This window comes from Podarcis gaigeae (assembly GCF_964106915.1).
Source record: "Podarcis gaigeae genome assembly, chromosome: 2".
In the NCBI taxonomy this organism is placed as follows: Eukaryota; Metazoa; Chordata; class Lepidosauria; order Squamata; family Lacertidae; genus Podarcis; species Podarcis gaigeae.
This window is the reverse complement of record NC_139679.1, coordinates 73,004,484-73,021,019: the sequence shown is the minus strand read 5'-3', so window position 1 is coordinate 73,021,019 and position 16,536 is coordinate 73,004,484. Positions and strand designations below refer to the sequence as shown.

The 16,536-nt window shown below is 45.5% G+C and overlaps 1 protein-coding gene across 1 annotated transcript in view; it reads left to right on the top strand.

Annotated features, from left to right (window-relative positions):
• Positions 1-14,856, top strand: part of LOC310839574 (uncharacterized protein) — a 30,618-nt gene extending 15,762 nt beyond the window's left edge. The window contains exons 7-9 of the mRNA XM_083728205.1: positions 8,796-9,734; positions 12,095-12,184; positions 13,268-14,856. Of these exons, the coding sequence (XP_083584331.1) occupies positions 8,796-9,734; positions 12,095-12,184; positions 13,268-13,582 (1,344 nt within the window). The 3' untranslated portion in view covers positions 13,583-14,856. The remainder of the gene's footprint in view (positions 1-8,795; positions 9,735-12,094; positions 12,185-13,267) is intronic.
• Positions 14,857-16,536: the final 1,680 nt, after the last annotated feature.

Here is a 16,536-nt window from a genome sequence, read left to right as displayed (position 1 = left end):
CTGGTCAACGGACGGGGATGTTGTGGCGATACCTGAAAGGCCATGGCTCAACCATCCCTGGTTTAGAGGTCGTTGAAGACTAGTGAGAGCTGGTGGTTCCCATCCATTGCCTTGAGTTTTCTGAGAGCTAGAGATCAAACCACTGGCACCCCTGATAGCACAATGGCAAATTTCACCACCTTGTTCTCATGCTGATGTCAATAGCTATGGGAGGTGAATGAAATGCTTTCTCTGTGGGCCATTGGAATTGCCCTCTCCGCTTTCATCATGCTAATGCCACTAAATAATCATCAGCCTTCGCTGCTGTGGCCACTCACAGCCTCCAGTCTGGTACTGAAAAAGGGCTTTGTGTGGCTAATCCTAACCACAGAACAACAGAGAAGGAAGCGAGGGGAAGAGGGGGCCTCTTGCATAGGCGTTGCTACTGGGCAGGGGGATGGGAAACCCAACCAGGACTCTTTATGCAGAGCAAAGCAGATCACCCAGCAGTAAAGCAAAGAAATCTTTCCCTCTCACCCACTACCCCACTCACATCCTTGTTTAGGAACATAATATGATCCCTGATGGATCAGGCTGAAAGTCCATCTATCTGGTCCAGCACGCTATTCTCACAGTGAGCAACCAGATAACTGTTGGAGGGTATGGAGATATCCAACCCCTGAGCTGTCTGAAGGCAATCTTGTATAGAGAAGGATTTTTAAAAAATGTTTAATGTTTTAGTATGTTTTTATGTATGTTGGAAGCTGCCCAGAGTGGTTAATAAGTGGTTATGTATGTTGGAAGCTGCCCAGAGTGGTTTGTAATAAGATGTGTGGCGTATAAAGAGTAAAAGTATCATTATGGAATGGGACATCCCTATTTCCATCGGAGAAATGTTGGAGGGTATGCACCCACATTAGGGCTGCACTGGGTAGGGGGGGCATTACATGAAGTTGTATATCTGGAGATTTCTCCCCCCACCTTTCTTAAAAAGAAACAGGTGTGAAGGGCCTTCTAAGAGTGCACCTCCAAATCAATGTTTAGTGTGTTACTGAGTGTGCTTGATCCTTATAGATAGTTGAGCAGTCTTGCAGTTCATGTTATTAGGGATCCAGTTGTTCATATGAAGGTGCAAAAGGTCTCCTCGTGCCCCGATGGAAGACCCCTAAAATGTCATACATGAGGCAATACTGGGTAAGTGGCAGAATGGGTGCTGGAGGGAGTCTTTCTGAGTGCAAACTGGGGAGAAAGGTAGTGGTGTCTGGGGGTTGGGGTGCAATGTGTGGGAGATAGACACAGAGAAAACACATCACTGGGTTAGTAGGTAATGTGCACAACAGCCACCTCCCTCCCTTATATCTAGTTCCAGACAACATACAGTCTGTCTTCTTTAGCAGGTTTAAAACTGATTCCAAATTACACTTGAAGGTAGAAGCACTACCTACATGGTTTTAAACTTCTTGGGGGTGAGTGGGTTAGTTTTCTACAGATATGCCTCCCTTGATTGCAGCTGCAATCCAATATACAAGGCTGCAACCCTGTATAAACTTACTTTGCAGTAAACCCCTCTGAACTTAGCGGAACTTCCTTTGGAGTAAAGATGCCTAGGATCAGGCTATAAGAGTTGTTTAAAATGTTGGTTGAATTAGATTTTGCAGAGAGTTTATGGGCTGCCTTAGAAATTACAAGTCCTGGAGCCTATTTAGGGATAGGGAGAAGTGTAACTATAGTGGTTTCTCATTTTTTATGTGAGAACCAGATGTCTTTCCTCTATGCCTGCTGAAGGGACATGTTACTCTGCCACTGAGAAAAGTAATACCCTTTCCTGCTCAGTTCATCCCACCTTGCAATTTGATGCAGAAGTTGCATTGCATGCAACCACACCACTGAAACATATATTTCTTTAAAAGTGGTAAAATGCCACCAATCCCATTTGTCCTTTGTAGGTTCTCAGTTATTCTCAGTTATTAAGAAGTGGAAACTTAACTTAGTACAGGGTGTGAACTCCAGCACACATCCTTCCTGTTTTCTTTTTAAAGTGTCAGGCAGGAGAGAGGCTGTTCTTCCCATCCCTAAAAACTGGTAAGAAAGCTACCATGACCCTCTCTCCCTATTTAATGGGAACAGAATACTATACTGTTGTTGACATTGGACTGGCACTACTGTGAGTTTAGCAGTGAAAGTGTGTTTATTAAAATTTGTCTGGAAAGCGCAGAGACCAACAGAGTAGGAGGCCTGGAGAGAAACTGAACCCCACGTAGAGTGTTTGCTTTCTTTTTTCCTCTGATGCGCTTGCCAAGAATGTTCGCCGCTCCCCTCCTTCCACCCACCTCCATTTTCAAGCTCTGTCTCATCAAGGGAGATTGCTCTTCACCCACCATAACGTTTATCATTTCAGAAAGGCAAGGATTCCAAGCCTCTTTGTTTTATTGCAGGGGCTGACTGGAATGTTTGCAGCGAGCTGTAGACGAGAGTCTACTCTACCCACCAAACCCCATACCTAGGTACAGTGGTACCTCTGGTTACAAACTTAATTCGTTCCGGAGGTCCGTTCTTAACCTGAAACCGTTCTTAACCTGAGGTACCACTTTAGCTAATGGGGCCTCCCGCTGCCGCTGCACTGATGGTGCGCAATTTCTGTTCTCATCCTGAGGTAAAGTTCTTAACCTGAGGTACTACTCCGAGTTAGCGGAGTCTGTAACCCAAGGTGTTTGTAACCCAAGGTACCACTGTATCTTGAAATTTCAGGAACTGATCCCTGCAGTTCAATTTTCTGTCACTTTCCCCACCAGGAGAATCTGTGTAGGCCAGCTGTGGAAACAAAATAGGGTCACCATTCTGCCTAATATGTGGGGTTTGTTTGAACAAAGAATTTATAGAAAGTTGTTCTCATAAATCCAACAACTATCGCCTTTCCCAAAGCTCAGTTTCATCATTCTCACTAGAACAGTTCTGAATTGCACAATCTAGGACAAGAATGAGGGAGACATCTACTGGTGACTCCTGTTGCCACACTCTAGGGATCTTTCCCACATACTCAGTTGGGGTTTTGGGGGGATGGGGTGGGGTGGTAGAATAAATGCATATTCATTTATCATTTGCTGCAAAGTTACACTGCTGTTATGTGGATACGTTTCCCCCACCGAATTCTGTTATGATTGCTCATTCCCTTCTATTACTGCAGTTGTGCCACAGACACATGTACTGCAAGCCCAAATGGATCAGATGAAAATGCTGTGACCCTTTACATAAAAATACAGTGGTACCTCGGGTTAAGTACTTAATTCGTTCCGGAGGTCTGTTCTTAACCTGAAACTGTTCTTAACCTGAAGCACCACTTTAGCTAATGGGGCCTCCTGCTGCTGCCGCACCGCCGGAGCCCGATTTCTGTTCTCATCCTGAAGCAAAGTTCTTAACCCAAGGTACTATTTCTGGGTTAGTGGAGTCTGTAACCTGAAGCGTATGTAACCCAAGGTACCACTGTACTGGATGTTTGAAATGCCCAACTCGCCTACCCCACAACTCATCAGAGACTAAGGACTGTGCATGGAAACTGCTATCATGCTGCCAGGGAATGTTGGTAACAGAGCAGCACGCAGACGTTGATGCTCAGGTGGCTGCAGCTGGGACTTAGGCCAAAAGGAAATCAAACAGCTTATTGCTTGCTTCACTTTAGCCTAGGGCCTGAGGTGGCTGGGGGGGGGGGGGGACCAGGCTCCTATCCCAATTTTTGTCCAAATGATTTTTCAATCCCGCCCATCGCACAAGGCAGAACAGATAGTATCTGTGCGATGCGGTGATCCTGGAATATAAAAGGACAGGAAGTGACATACGTGGGGGTTGTTGCTGTGCATCTAGCGCCTGAAAGTGCTGACATCCTCACAGCTGCAAGAGGTACCTTTGAAGTCACACTCCAAGCAGTGCCAGTCCATTCCAGTGCCCTGCAAGGAGAGTGATGATCAGGTGCCCTGAGCAACCTATAGTTCCCAGGACTTTTGCCCAAATCTTCCTGAGAAGAAGGGTAGCTTGTTCAGGGCACCAGGGGGTTGTGATTTTCCCCACAGAACTACAGTTCCCAGAGTAGGTTACCAGGATGCTTTGGGGAATCTATCTTTCTCTATTGTATAACTTGTGTCACATTTTACTGGGGTGAGTAGTTGTTTACAGGACTGCTTCATCTTCCAGTTAGGATGGCATATTCTAATTTAAACTGACATGTTTTAGGGAGCTGGGCAAAAGAAAGAAAGAAATCCACTTTGCAAGACTGAATTAGTTCTGGTAATTGAGGTCAGCTCTTCACAGCATAACTGAGCCAACTGGACAATAATTAGCTGGATTCAATCAGTTGTTCCACTTTGCTAATAATTAGAAGCTGATGCTGAGAAACAGGCGGTGTCTAAAAGCAGGGGTGGGGAACTCAGTGGCCTCCAACTCTCATCCATGCCACCCAATATGGTAAATGGTCAGGGGTGATGGGCAACTGGAGTCCAAAATATTTGGAGGGTGCCAGGCTGAGGAAGGTTGAATTAGAGTGTGGTTACTACGTTTAGTTGGTTGGACAGTGTACTCGAAGCTACAAACATGAGTTTGACCAAACTGCGGGAGGCAGTGGAAGACGGGAGGGCCTGGCGTGCTCTGGTCCATGGGGTCACGAAGAATCGGACAAGACTAAACGACTAAACAACAACAACTACGTTTAGTGTTCAAAAACTCTTGTCTTTCTTTTGGGAACACTCTTTTAAACGATTATGGCAAAGTGGCTCTGAGCATATGCAGAGTGCCTTTCAATTGTGCACGGAACAACCCTTTTGTTTAAAAACTGCAAGAGACTGTGCCTAAATTATTGCTTTGATAGCCCAGATGAAATTGGTGGATTGTAGCGACAGGGAACGCTCTGTATATGTCGAAAGGTACTGCATTTATTTTGTGTAATTGAAGGCTGAGTCCAGCTGCTGAAAAATTTCCAGGGCAAAGTCTGCCTCAAATTAAGCCTCCAGTGGCAGGAAAGACCATCTCAAAGCTTAGACTCAAGTTGCTACTTCTCCTCCATCCCAAGCGCCAGGGCTCTTGTAACATTAGAAAGAGGAAAAGAACAGGTGCCGCTTTCCCCCAACTCCCGTCATTTATCACACTGCAAGAGGAAGCTGTGCCTGTTGAATTCCTGCCTATCATACAGCTTTTAAGGGTAGAACAGAAGTTTCTCGGGGATTAGAAAATATATATAGTTAACCCTAGGTGTGTGAACTGAAGTCAGTCTAATATTTGTGGCTTCAAATACAGCACAGTACCCATCAGGTCACTCTCCCCATTGATTGCCTGCGTCTTTTATCACTTTTAAAATGCTGCCTCTTTGAATTGCCCACTTTCGATTGCTCTGCCCCATCCAGGCTCCCGTCGAGCAGCTATCGGTGCAGGTGAGAGATCTGAACGGGAAAGTCATGGGCTTGCCTTTGTGAAATTTAAAATTCTAGTAATTTATAGGTTTGCATCGCCCTGGAAAGGGAAGAGTTAAGCCTCCACGATCCACAGCTGCACAGCCCGGGCTTTTGCCTCCAGAAGCTGCAGAGCTTAATTGTTTCCTTTCGCCGAAACCCCTTCCGCCCCCTCCTCGGAGCCCAAGCAAGCGGGACAGGCTGCATAATAGAAACCAGACTCCGAAGGAAAGAGGGATTTGTTCCCCCGCCTTGCGCCTCGCCCTCCCGGGTTGCAGGCGTGGGATCGCTGCTGCCCTCTGCCGATCAGCGCCCCCCACATGGCCCCGACCTCCAAAACAGCGCGCCCGGGAGAGAAAAAGAGCGATTTCCCTCTCGACCCTCTTCCTGGAAAACAGAAACGGGCGGCGCGGAAGCCTCGTACGGCAATATAACTTTACACGTGTACAGTGGTTGCGTCGGAATTCTGAATCCTTCACTTTCGCGGTGAAGGCGGCAGAGCTCCGGTCTCCATGGGGGTGCAGCATAATAGTCGGATTTGCCTGCTAGATTTACAACAAGGGCATCACGAGAAACGCTTCGAGCAACACCCCCGCCCTACCCCGGATCTCCCACCCTTTCTTCCTCTTCCACCCCGCCTGTCCCCGCCAACTTTCCTTTCCCCTCCCGCAAAAACGCGCCTTTAAATCCCACCCATGAACGTGTATGAAGCTGGCGAGCACCCACGCGCCCCCTCCGTCCTGTATTGGAAGTGACGTCCCCGCTTTCCATCCCCATTGGCCGAAAGTTTGGGAAAGGGGCGGGGTTGGGGAATATTCCGCTTCCCCAGGAGCCGGTAAGTCTCTCTTTTTTTAATGTGCGGTATTTTTTCCTCGCACGTTTCCTGGCCATTAATTCCCATCCCCTCTTCTTCGCGGGAGCCGACAGCCTTCACGGTAATGAAACACTCCCACCCAAAATTTCTGGCCGGTTGCTCCAAGCGTCTGCCAATGAATTCGGAATTCTCAAGACCTCTTGTCCTGCACTGCATGAAACAATGTGTTGTTTCATAATTCAAGAGGGGAATGGTTAAGCAATTATTTTTAAAAATCTGCTTTAATTATTATTTTTTTAATTTCAAAAACCGCATTTTTAATTCTGGCTTCAGTCACCAGTTTCTCCAGCTAACAAGGGTGGGAAAGAATTCTGATGAAACTTGGAAATAACTGTCTGTCTGATTACACAGTTCAGGGCTAGATTACTCATGGTACTTAGATCTTAAGAGTTATACAACATCAATGAGTTTCCATTCCCCAGCCTATATTCTCTGTCAAAGTTTACATTTGAGCCTTGTTGCTGAAAGCCTGAAATACTTTGCAAAGCCCCCCTGCGCATCTATAAATAAAAATAAGGAAATTGCTGATGCATCACTTTGATCTAATTGGCATCTAAATTAGATTCCTTAAGATCAGAATTAGAGTGCATAGAAAAAGGCCACCATAGCACCTGTCTGCAGTGATATGGGCAGGGAGTGTCAATGCTTTGCTTGATTACATCTCATAAAGTTCCACAAGACTCTCATTTGTGCTGCAGCTCTTCCAGAATTTATTACTCTACAAATGTTTCATCGTCATGATCGCCAGGACCAACAGTTCGTAGACTATCTCCCTGCTCTTATGCCTGTGTCTTCATATTGTAATGGTATTGTCCTGGGAGCTTGTTTTCTTCCTTCCTACTCTCTTCCCCCTGTGATCCAGCTCTGTCACTGGTGGTCAGTGATTGCTAATGACTGGCAGGCTCAAATGATCTCACATGACTTGGTCTTGCTATAGTGAATGGGATTACCGTAAGTGCTTGAACAGCTTCCTAAGTACCAAGGAGGGAAAATGCTTTCAAAGAATGGCAGCTAGGGGTGCAATATTAGGATGAAATACATTCTTAACTATCCACGCCTACATACCTATTCTTTCTCAGTCACCTGTACTTACTTTTCCTGTCAGTGCTGTACTTTATGCAAACAAGTAGCAAGATGTCCACCTAGCATCTGTAGAAAATGATGTGATTTTCCGCCTCCGCCCCCCCATGTTTATTTCAGATTGCTGTTTGAAGCGGGTGGGTGGCTTTCAGAACTGTTTGATTTATAGAGTCTGAGGCAACATTATTGACTCTTACAATGCAACTAATGGCTCAAAGCTCCTCTACAGAGCTGACTGTATTTTTAGGCAGAGAGAGCTGATTGCCTCAATAGACACATGCAAGGAAGAGGGGACAATGGTGACAGGTCCACAGCCCTTTCTCTTATGCCCTCTGGCTGTGCCCTTCCGCTGGGGGACAGAGTTACCTATGCTAGACATGTCCAAAGCCTGTTTTGGGGGCCTAATTCGGCCCCTGTGGCAGTTTATTTCTTGGGGTCAAATCCTTTGAAAAGCTCAACAACTTTGGTCGGCCCTCACACCGCATGTTCACTTCATCAAATCTGGCCCTCTTTGAAAAAAATTTGGGCACCCCTGACCTATGCCATGTGACTTGTTTTGCATTCCTGTAACTATGCTGCTGTCCCCAGGTGTGCTGGAGGAAGCTCTCCCATTGCTGATACTGAAACAAGACCACGATCTCTCGCTCCATACATTTAAAGCACTCTCATGCCACTTCAAACATTAATGGTTTTCCACAAAAGATCCTGGAAACTAATTTGTTAAGGTAGCTGAGAAAGTAATACCTTTCAGGGCTGTTGTAAGGATTTCTGAGGTAATGTTTTGTTGAAATGCTCTGAACACTTGAAATGTGCTACATCAGTACTATTATTTGATCCCTGTTTTGCCTTGATGCTTCCCTTTTTCACCATAGGAGATTTAACCTGCATTCAGAGGGTCCTGTCTATTTGCACACATCCAGCCTCCTCATTGTGAGGGCCGCCTCTGTAGAATGACCCTGCAATGATCCAGAAGAGGAAGAACGTGATTCTGCTTGAGGATGGAAACAGAGACATTAGCCAAACCTGCTAACCAAAGAACTGGCAGTCCAAGGGATAAGGATCCCTTTGCCCACCCTGCCAACACTATCAAAATGTTTGTCAAAGTCACTGGATAAGCAGAGACCAAAGGTCAGTCCCAGCAACATTTCCATTGTAGGGCTCTGACGTGTATTTTCTGCTTGGTTTGCTTCTGGAAGAATCTGGAAACAGAGGAGGGAAATTATGAAGACCAACAAGCTCTCCTCAATTATAGCTTCTTCCTCTTGAGAGATGGGGTAAGAAGAGCAAACTGCTGACTCTGATAACTTCTCTCCCTGCTGCCTCTCTGCTGAGGTTACTTCCCCATTTGCTGGAAGGGACATTATTCTGCCAGAAGCAGATGGTGCTGAAAAGGAGGTGAAAGCCTAGAGCAATTTCCAAAGGTATCTTAGGAAATCGGCTTCAAAATGGCAGTTATTACAGCATACTTGACACTATGGGTCTGCTTCCTGGATGTTTTCTCAGTGGCTTGGAGCCGTCAAATGGCTGGTGGAGGCCCTGTAATACTGGATCACCCATTCATCACTGTCTGGAATGCTCCCAGTCAAGAATGTGAAGAGAAATACAGAGTATCCCTTGACTTGGGGATTTTTGATGTGGTGGCCAACCAGAACGAATCATTCACAGGGAGCGACATTACCCTTTTCTACAGCAACAGGTTAGGATATTATCCATACTACACTGAGAACAGCACAGCAGTCAATGGGGGCACCCCCCAAAACGCCAGCCTCAATAGTCATCTTTGGAAGACTTGGCAAGATATTGAAAAAACAATTTCGGAGGCAGGTTTCAAAGGTCTGGCGGTCATGGACTGGGAGAGCTGGCGTCCCTTGTGGGTTCGCAACTGGGACTCCATGCAGATCTACCAGAATAAATCCATAGAGCTGGTGAAGGAGCAGCACCCCGACTGGCCTGCTGATAAGGTGGCTAGGGAAGCTAAGCGAGAATTCGAGCAAATGAGTCGGGCGTTCATGGAGCTGACTTTGGCGCTTGGCCGAAGCCTGAGGCCGGAGGGTTTCTGGGGCTTCTATGGCTTCCCTGACTGCTATAACAATGACTACAAAAGCACCGATTACACCGGAGAATGTCCAGAGATTGAGAAGCAGAGGAATGACGAATTGCAGTGGCTGTGGAACCAAAGCCGAGCTCTCTATCCCAGCATTTATCTTCCCAAAGAGCTCAGATTCCTCAACAAGACTCTTGAGTTTGTCCGTCATCGAGTCCAAGAGGCATTCAGGATAGTGAACCAGACGGGGAATGGAAGCATCCCAGTCTTGCCTTATGCTTCCATTGAATATCAGTTCACACAGACACAGAGCTTCCTGTCACAGGTAAGCTTTCCCAGATGTCCCAATGCAGAATACGATCAATCTTTGCCAATAAGTACTTAACCTGAAAACACAACATGGAAGTGGGAGATACTTCTCTGTCGGGATGCTTGGAGAATCTTGGCTTCAGTGTGTGCAGTTGCCATTAAGAATCTGCTACAGTGATTTCCCTGGGAATGAGCGGTAGCCATGTCAAATATTTCTAATATTAATATTAATATTCTAATATTTCATTTTGAGAAAAACACTTACCCCAACATTTAGATGTTCATAACATTTCTCCTGGTTAAGCAAAAACTCTGTTGTTGTTCTCCCTTTTGCAGCTGTTTCTGGTATATGTCACATTTTTATTTTTGGTCAGAAATATTATGAAGGCTCTTGTTTTTCAATAAGTCAATGTTGAAAATTCTCGTGTTTTCGAATGTTGTTATGTATTTTAATTTCCCCCATTTTATAAGTAAATATTATGAAAGAAAAATATCAAACTATTCCTATTTCAGATTTCTTTTAAGAAAATTGGAGTTTTAAAAAATATAAATGTTGATGTTGTGTCGGTAATGAAAATGTACTGCAAAACCTCAGACTAGCACAGTCCCTGCTCAGCAGACTTCAGTTTGTCAGTAATGGGCAGGACTAAGGAGAAAATGAGCTTTGATTTGGGGTGTAGGGGGGTGGGGTGAGGATGTTTTGGAAGGAAGGCTGTAGAGGAGTTAGCTAGTGATAGGCATGAAACAAGTGAATATAGGGGAGCCCATGAAAGACTTTGCAGAGGGAAGCTATTTAAAGGAAGAGATGAAACACTGCAATGGTGACACAACAGAGGGGGAGAGCTTCTTCCATATACTTAGTAGGGAGTAGCAGGGAAATGAGCCAGAGCTTCATTTCGGATCAGGCTTTTTCAAGACACCATTGCTCCCCCTCCCACTGCTTCTTCTACCCTTTTCTCACCTTGTGCCCCTTTCATAGGGAAGGTTTGGGGTGGGTGGTGACTGCAAAGCCCAGGCTCCCCTCATGCTATTTCCACATAGCGAGCATCTCCTCGCAAGCAAGCTCTGAAAAACACTTTTGCTCCCCCACCCCATGCCTGCACAGAACAAAGTCAGTGTGAAAACAGGCCAGTATAAATATCGTATACTAAGAAATATTCATGTAATTAAAAACATATGATTCCCTCTTCCTGCTGAGCATACTAAGCATATTGCTGTACAATGCTTCTTGTATTTAAATTTCCTGATCTTTACTTCCAATTTTGTAAACTGCTTTGAGGGTTTTTTAAAAATAATCAAGAGGTGTTTACATTTATTAAATAAATAATAATAAATAACATATTCCAAGAGATTAAACCAGTGGCAAATATAGGTTTTTGTTGAATCCTGCATTTTGTTGTTCCGATAAGAGACGAACAAACTTCCCTTCTCAATGAATTTGTGTTCTTGTTGCCTATCCAATTAACTCAATGTGCCAGTGGATGGCTCTGTCATATTGTGAGCCTGGCGGCTGTTAGCAAAGTAATCACCATCTCTAAATCATTTTCTAGTACACTATACTTTACATATCCAAATAATTTTACTACAGGATCTTTAGAGAGAGGGATCGTTTTAGCTGAGGCTTTCTGAATTTGCTGAAATGGAGAGAGGACAAGAGAGTGATGAGCAGCAGGATTTGTAGCAGCGAAGGCAGGATGTGACCAGAGCATGGATGAGAGGAGGAATCAGGTGGTTTCTAAGAATGTTGAAGAGGAAGGAGCATCAGCACTGGGCGATGACTTGACTGTGGAGGAATTTGAAGATGACTCAGAAAAGCATTGCATGCCTGGGAGATAGGGGCCTGTAATAATAATACTGGCATGTCCACGAGGAAGTGTCAGATCAGAAAGATATCTTGAGACAAGTGATCCAATAGAAACAGATGGATTTGAAGGTCATCCACACAAAGGTCAATTAACAAAGGAGCCACTGAGCAGAAGGAGTTAGATCTCCAAAAAAAGGTTTATTTTTAAAACACTTTGTTAAAGGTAACAGGCTAAATGTTTAATCACTGATCATTTCCTGATTCCTTTCCTAATACATAATCCTAAGTATGGCCAAGATACCCAGAGTGTTGCTGCTTCTGTCCATAACCCAGTGTCTTAAGGAGGGGTGGGGAACATGTGGCCATCCAGATGTTGCTCAACTATAACTCCCCATCGCCCCTGGCCATTGCCATGCTGGCCAGGGCTAATGGGAGCTAGAGTTCAAGAAGTCACTGGTTCATCACCTCTGGTTTTAATGGACCAAGAAGGACCCAATGATGGGCATGCAAATCCAGATGTCAGAGAAGAGACTACTGGTGAACTCACTGTTTTTGCTCTGCTTGTTCTGCAGGAGGACCTGGTCCTCACTATTGGTGAGAGTGCTTCTCAAGGTGCTGCTGGGGTCATCTTGTGGGGGAGCACAAATGACATTAACTCTGAGGTGAGTGACGCAAAGGAGCAGGATTGGGAGTGGTCACCAGTGTGGTTCAGTGGTTGGAGTGTTGGGAGCCTGACTGTTGAGTCCCAGGTTCAGATCCTCATTCAGCCATGGAAGTTGCTGGGGGGTCTTGGAGCCAGTCACAGTATCTTGGCCCAACTTACCTTGCAGGGTTCTTGTGAGGATAAATTAGGGGAGGGCGGAAGAACTTTATGTGTTACTCTGGGCTCCTTGAGGAAGCGTGGGATAAAAATGAGGCCCAAAAAGTGAACCAATCAGGGGACAGCAGCAGGATCCTGTAGCTATGGAGCAGAGTTTTGTTTTGTTTTTTTCTTACAACCAAGCAGTACATAAATTTCTCTCTGCTTTTGTACATCAACCAGTGTGTTACGGTAGCTGCCTTGTGGTTGTGAATAAATCTGTGACCATGAGGTGCTCAGATTTGCAAGTTCCTTAAGAGAGAGGTAAAGCATCCTTATTTTTTGACTTGCTTTTCTCCTCCTTTACCAAATGATGGGAAGCCCCAGTTTAGACTGGCGAGTCTACGTTGAAGGGGACAGTCCTGAATGTGCCTTGGAACCTTATTGCCTCTTAGCAAAACTTTTTATATTCACAAATGTATAGGTTGAAGGAGAACCTCTGGGGTAGGATGCCGTTATTAGCTTGGATGGGGTTAGTGGTAGTCCTTTTGCATCATCAAGTCAGCTAGCCAGCCAGGCTTCTTTATTTATATTTATAAAAGTCTGCACTGCCACATCACAAATTATCAGGGTGGTATACAAGGTTAAAAACATAAGACACCGTTAAAAAAATGAAAATACAGATTAAGGTCATGAAGGCGAATGGCTAATTTTGTTAGTTCTGCGATTAGGTGTGTGTTGATGTTGGTCTCGCTTTGTGAGTAACTCACGGGGAACCGAAGATGGGGCTTGGAGATCAGGCAGTGGCAGGAGGAATCCTCCCATTCATGCTCTTAAAGGTTTGGTCCTACAACAGCAAGGATGTGTTGAAGGAACTTGGCTGTTGCCCACTTGGAATGGGAAAATACTAACTTTCTTCCCCTGGACTTGGTTTTGCCCCTTTCAGGAAGCCTGCCTCGATGTGAAGAAGTACGTGGGCACTGTCCTTGGTCCGTACATTGTAAACGTGACCAGCAGCACCAGGCTGTGTAGCCAGATTTTGTGTTCAAAGAATGGCCGCTGTGTGCGGCAGGACGGGCACCTCGATGCTTTTCTGCACCTCACTCCTGCCAGCTTCTCTATTCAGAGGCATTCAGAAGAGCCACGCTTTGTTGTCAGGGGTCAGATGTCACCGAAGGAGCAAGTCCAGATGGCCAAAGAATTCGCATGCCAATGTTACAGCGGCTGGGAAGGCTCGCGGTGTGAGAAAAAGTCAACTTAAGAGAGAGAGAGACACCTTATCTGTTTGCACAGGCACTTACCGTATTTTTCGCTCCATAAGATGCACCTGACCATAAGACGCACCTAGTTTTTAGAGGAGGAAAACATGAAAAAAAATATTCTGAATCAAATGTTGTACTAAACTATTTAAAGCAGCAAAGCGGGCAGCTCCTGTCTGCTTTGTTACTTTAAAGAGAGCCTCAGAGGAGGGAAGGAAGGGGAGCCATGGATCCTCCGTTCACAACTGCAGCGGCATCCCGTCGCCGTCCGTAGGCATTCACTCCCCTTACTTTTTAGGAGGAAAAAAGTGTGTCTTACGGAGCGAAAAATACGGTAGTTGGCAAGGAAAGCTGCAGGAAAGGCACATCGCACCAGCCTGTACTCCTTAGGGATATAAAAATCTCTTCTCTCTCTCTCTTCCCTCACCACTACACACTTATGAGAGGATCTCCACATGTACCTTCTGGTCAACATGTGCTTATACATACTTTCCCCAGAAGCACATACTTGGCTTTCTCCTGAAATATGCAATCTACTCAGAAGTAGACTGAGAGAGGAAATGCTTTTCAGGCATGGCTGCAGTATAGGACACCGCTTGTCCTTATAAAAAACTAACAATGTGCATGCGTATCAATAGACCAGTGTGCATGTGTTTAAATCAAACTGTTAAATGCCTATTAGATACATTGCTGGCCTGCCATTGCAATATTTCACAACACCCTGTCCTATCTCACATATGACTTCTGCTCTCCAAGAGCCCTCCTGGCTGTCTTCAGGAGTAGACTTTGTGTTTCAAGCAGGAGATCTGAAATTATTCTCAGACTTGTTAGTTGTTAGGACTGTGGAGAAAGGCCCTGATTTGCCCCACCATTTCTCTAAGCCAGTTTGTCAAGTATCTCCTGCCAATTGTCTTCAGTTTTAAGGAGGGCACCTAAGACGCCTACCTGAGAGACTACAGCGGCCTCAACATTGGCCCCCTTGGTCAGCAGTTGTCAGAAGTCACTCCCTCAAGAAGACAAGGGAGAGAGAACCTTTAAGAAAGCTTAGCTGCCTCTGTGTTCCCTCCCACCATCCAGGATTCAGACTGGACTTTATGCAAAGCTGATCATCTTTGTTGTCTACTCATAAATAAATTAGAATCATATTGTAATGGCTAGGCTAGGATTAGTCTAGTTTTAGAGCCACAGTGTCCTGGTTTATTTTGTATTCTGTTTCGACCTTCTGCCTGCTTTTCCTTTACCTTTCATAAAGATTTAATAAAGTTTCCTAAGCTGACCACTGAAGTGTGTGTTATTCCCAGCCTCAGAGTTTTAGAATCCCCACGTGTCTTATATTGGCATCCAACTTTCTCAGGAGACCATGAAGGAGTGGAGGTTGAAGGTTATTTTGCCTACCTGGGTTCCACCGTAACCATGTGCCTAGAGATGCTTGGAATTTATGCTACTGAAAGTTTAAGATCAGAGTATAAGAGACCAGCATGCTCTTCTGAGATCTGGGAAGGGCTCAGGGAGTGTGGGCTATCTTTACACTCTGAGTAACTGACAAGGGAACTGTCTGGGACATGCACAGTGCCCTTGGTCTCAGAGTACTTGGGTTTGAGGAAGTTAGGGGTGGTCTGCCAGGGAAACAATCAAGTTGCTTTGAGCTTGGACCAGGGTTAGGCAGCTGGAAGCTAGTCCTGATTTCCCTAGCAGTTTGTGAACCAAGGAATGCCAGGTGCAGTGGCTCGGGACCTTTTGAAAAGCAATTGCTTTGGTGCATCCCAGGTCATCACCCATTTGGGCTACAAGAGTAAGTGGGAGGCTGGTGGTGGCAGGCAGCTACCAGAGAATAAGACCCAATGGCAACACAGCAAGGCTGTTGTGTTGCAGTTGAATAAGGACAACCTTCCTCAAGCTGGTGCTCTCCAGATGTTTTAGATTCATGGGCTGGCTTGGGATGATGGGAGTTGTAGTTCAAAACATCTAGGGGGCATCAGGTTGGGGAAGGCCGAATTAGGACAGCAGATTGAATGTGGTATCCCAGCATATAGTTTTTGATGTATGATCCTGCTTCCTCCCCAAGTCGAGAGGAACTTCAGCTAGAGCCTCTATGATATTGTTAGATGTAGCAATATCATATTTATGAAACTGAGCAGGCACAGTAGTATATGACTCTAACTGGGGGTTTTGGGTGGTAATTCTTAGGCCATTAGTCAGAAGAAGCCACTCTTCATGCTTCCCAACATGTAGAGCTGGAAGCTGGATCTTTATTAAAAGTGGTATACTACATGTCTAAACTACTGTCTGTGTTTGCATCTGACATCTGTTAGAACCTGTTGCACATAAATACATCTGCAAATGGGCACTTCTGTTCCGTGCTGCACCTTCCTCACCCCTCCCAACACTTTTTGGATACAAGGGCCACATTCACCCTTGGCCAACCTTCCATAGGCCACATACCAGTGGTGAGTGTGGCCACTCTTGCATGTGTGCACCCACAAGACACACCCGCAGCCACCCCTCCTTAGCTAATCCATGCAGTTCACCTGAGAGGAGGGGTAATGGCCCCCTCTCTGCTCATCAAAAGATCTAATTACCTGGGAAGGAGCAACCTGTACCCCCGTCAAGGTTATGCTCTTGGTTTTCCCCATTCCAGTGTTGTGTCTATTTTTGCTGCTGTGCCTAAAATCAGTATGGTCATGGAGGGGGAGTCAGAAACATTTGCTTGTAGAAGCAGATCAGGCCCCCAAACTAGGATTAGCCACTCTTGCATTACTTATATGGGCAGCCCATTCTCAAATGACTTCTGATGGGAAAACTCCTTGAAGTGTTTATTCTCCTGAAAATGCACCTCTTGTACAAAGTGAAGTACCAGGCATTCATTAATGGAGGTGGAGTGACAGCAGGCCCCTCCTGGATGTCCTACTGTGGAAGTGCAAATTCTTCTGAAATCCTGGAGATCCAAGTAAAAGCA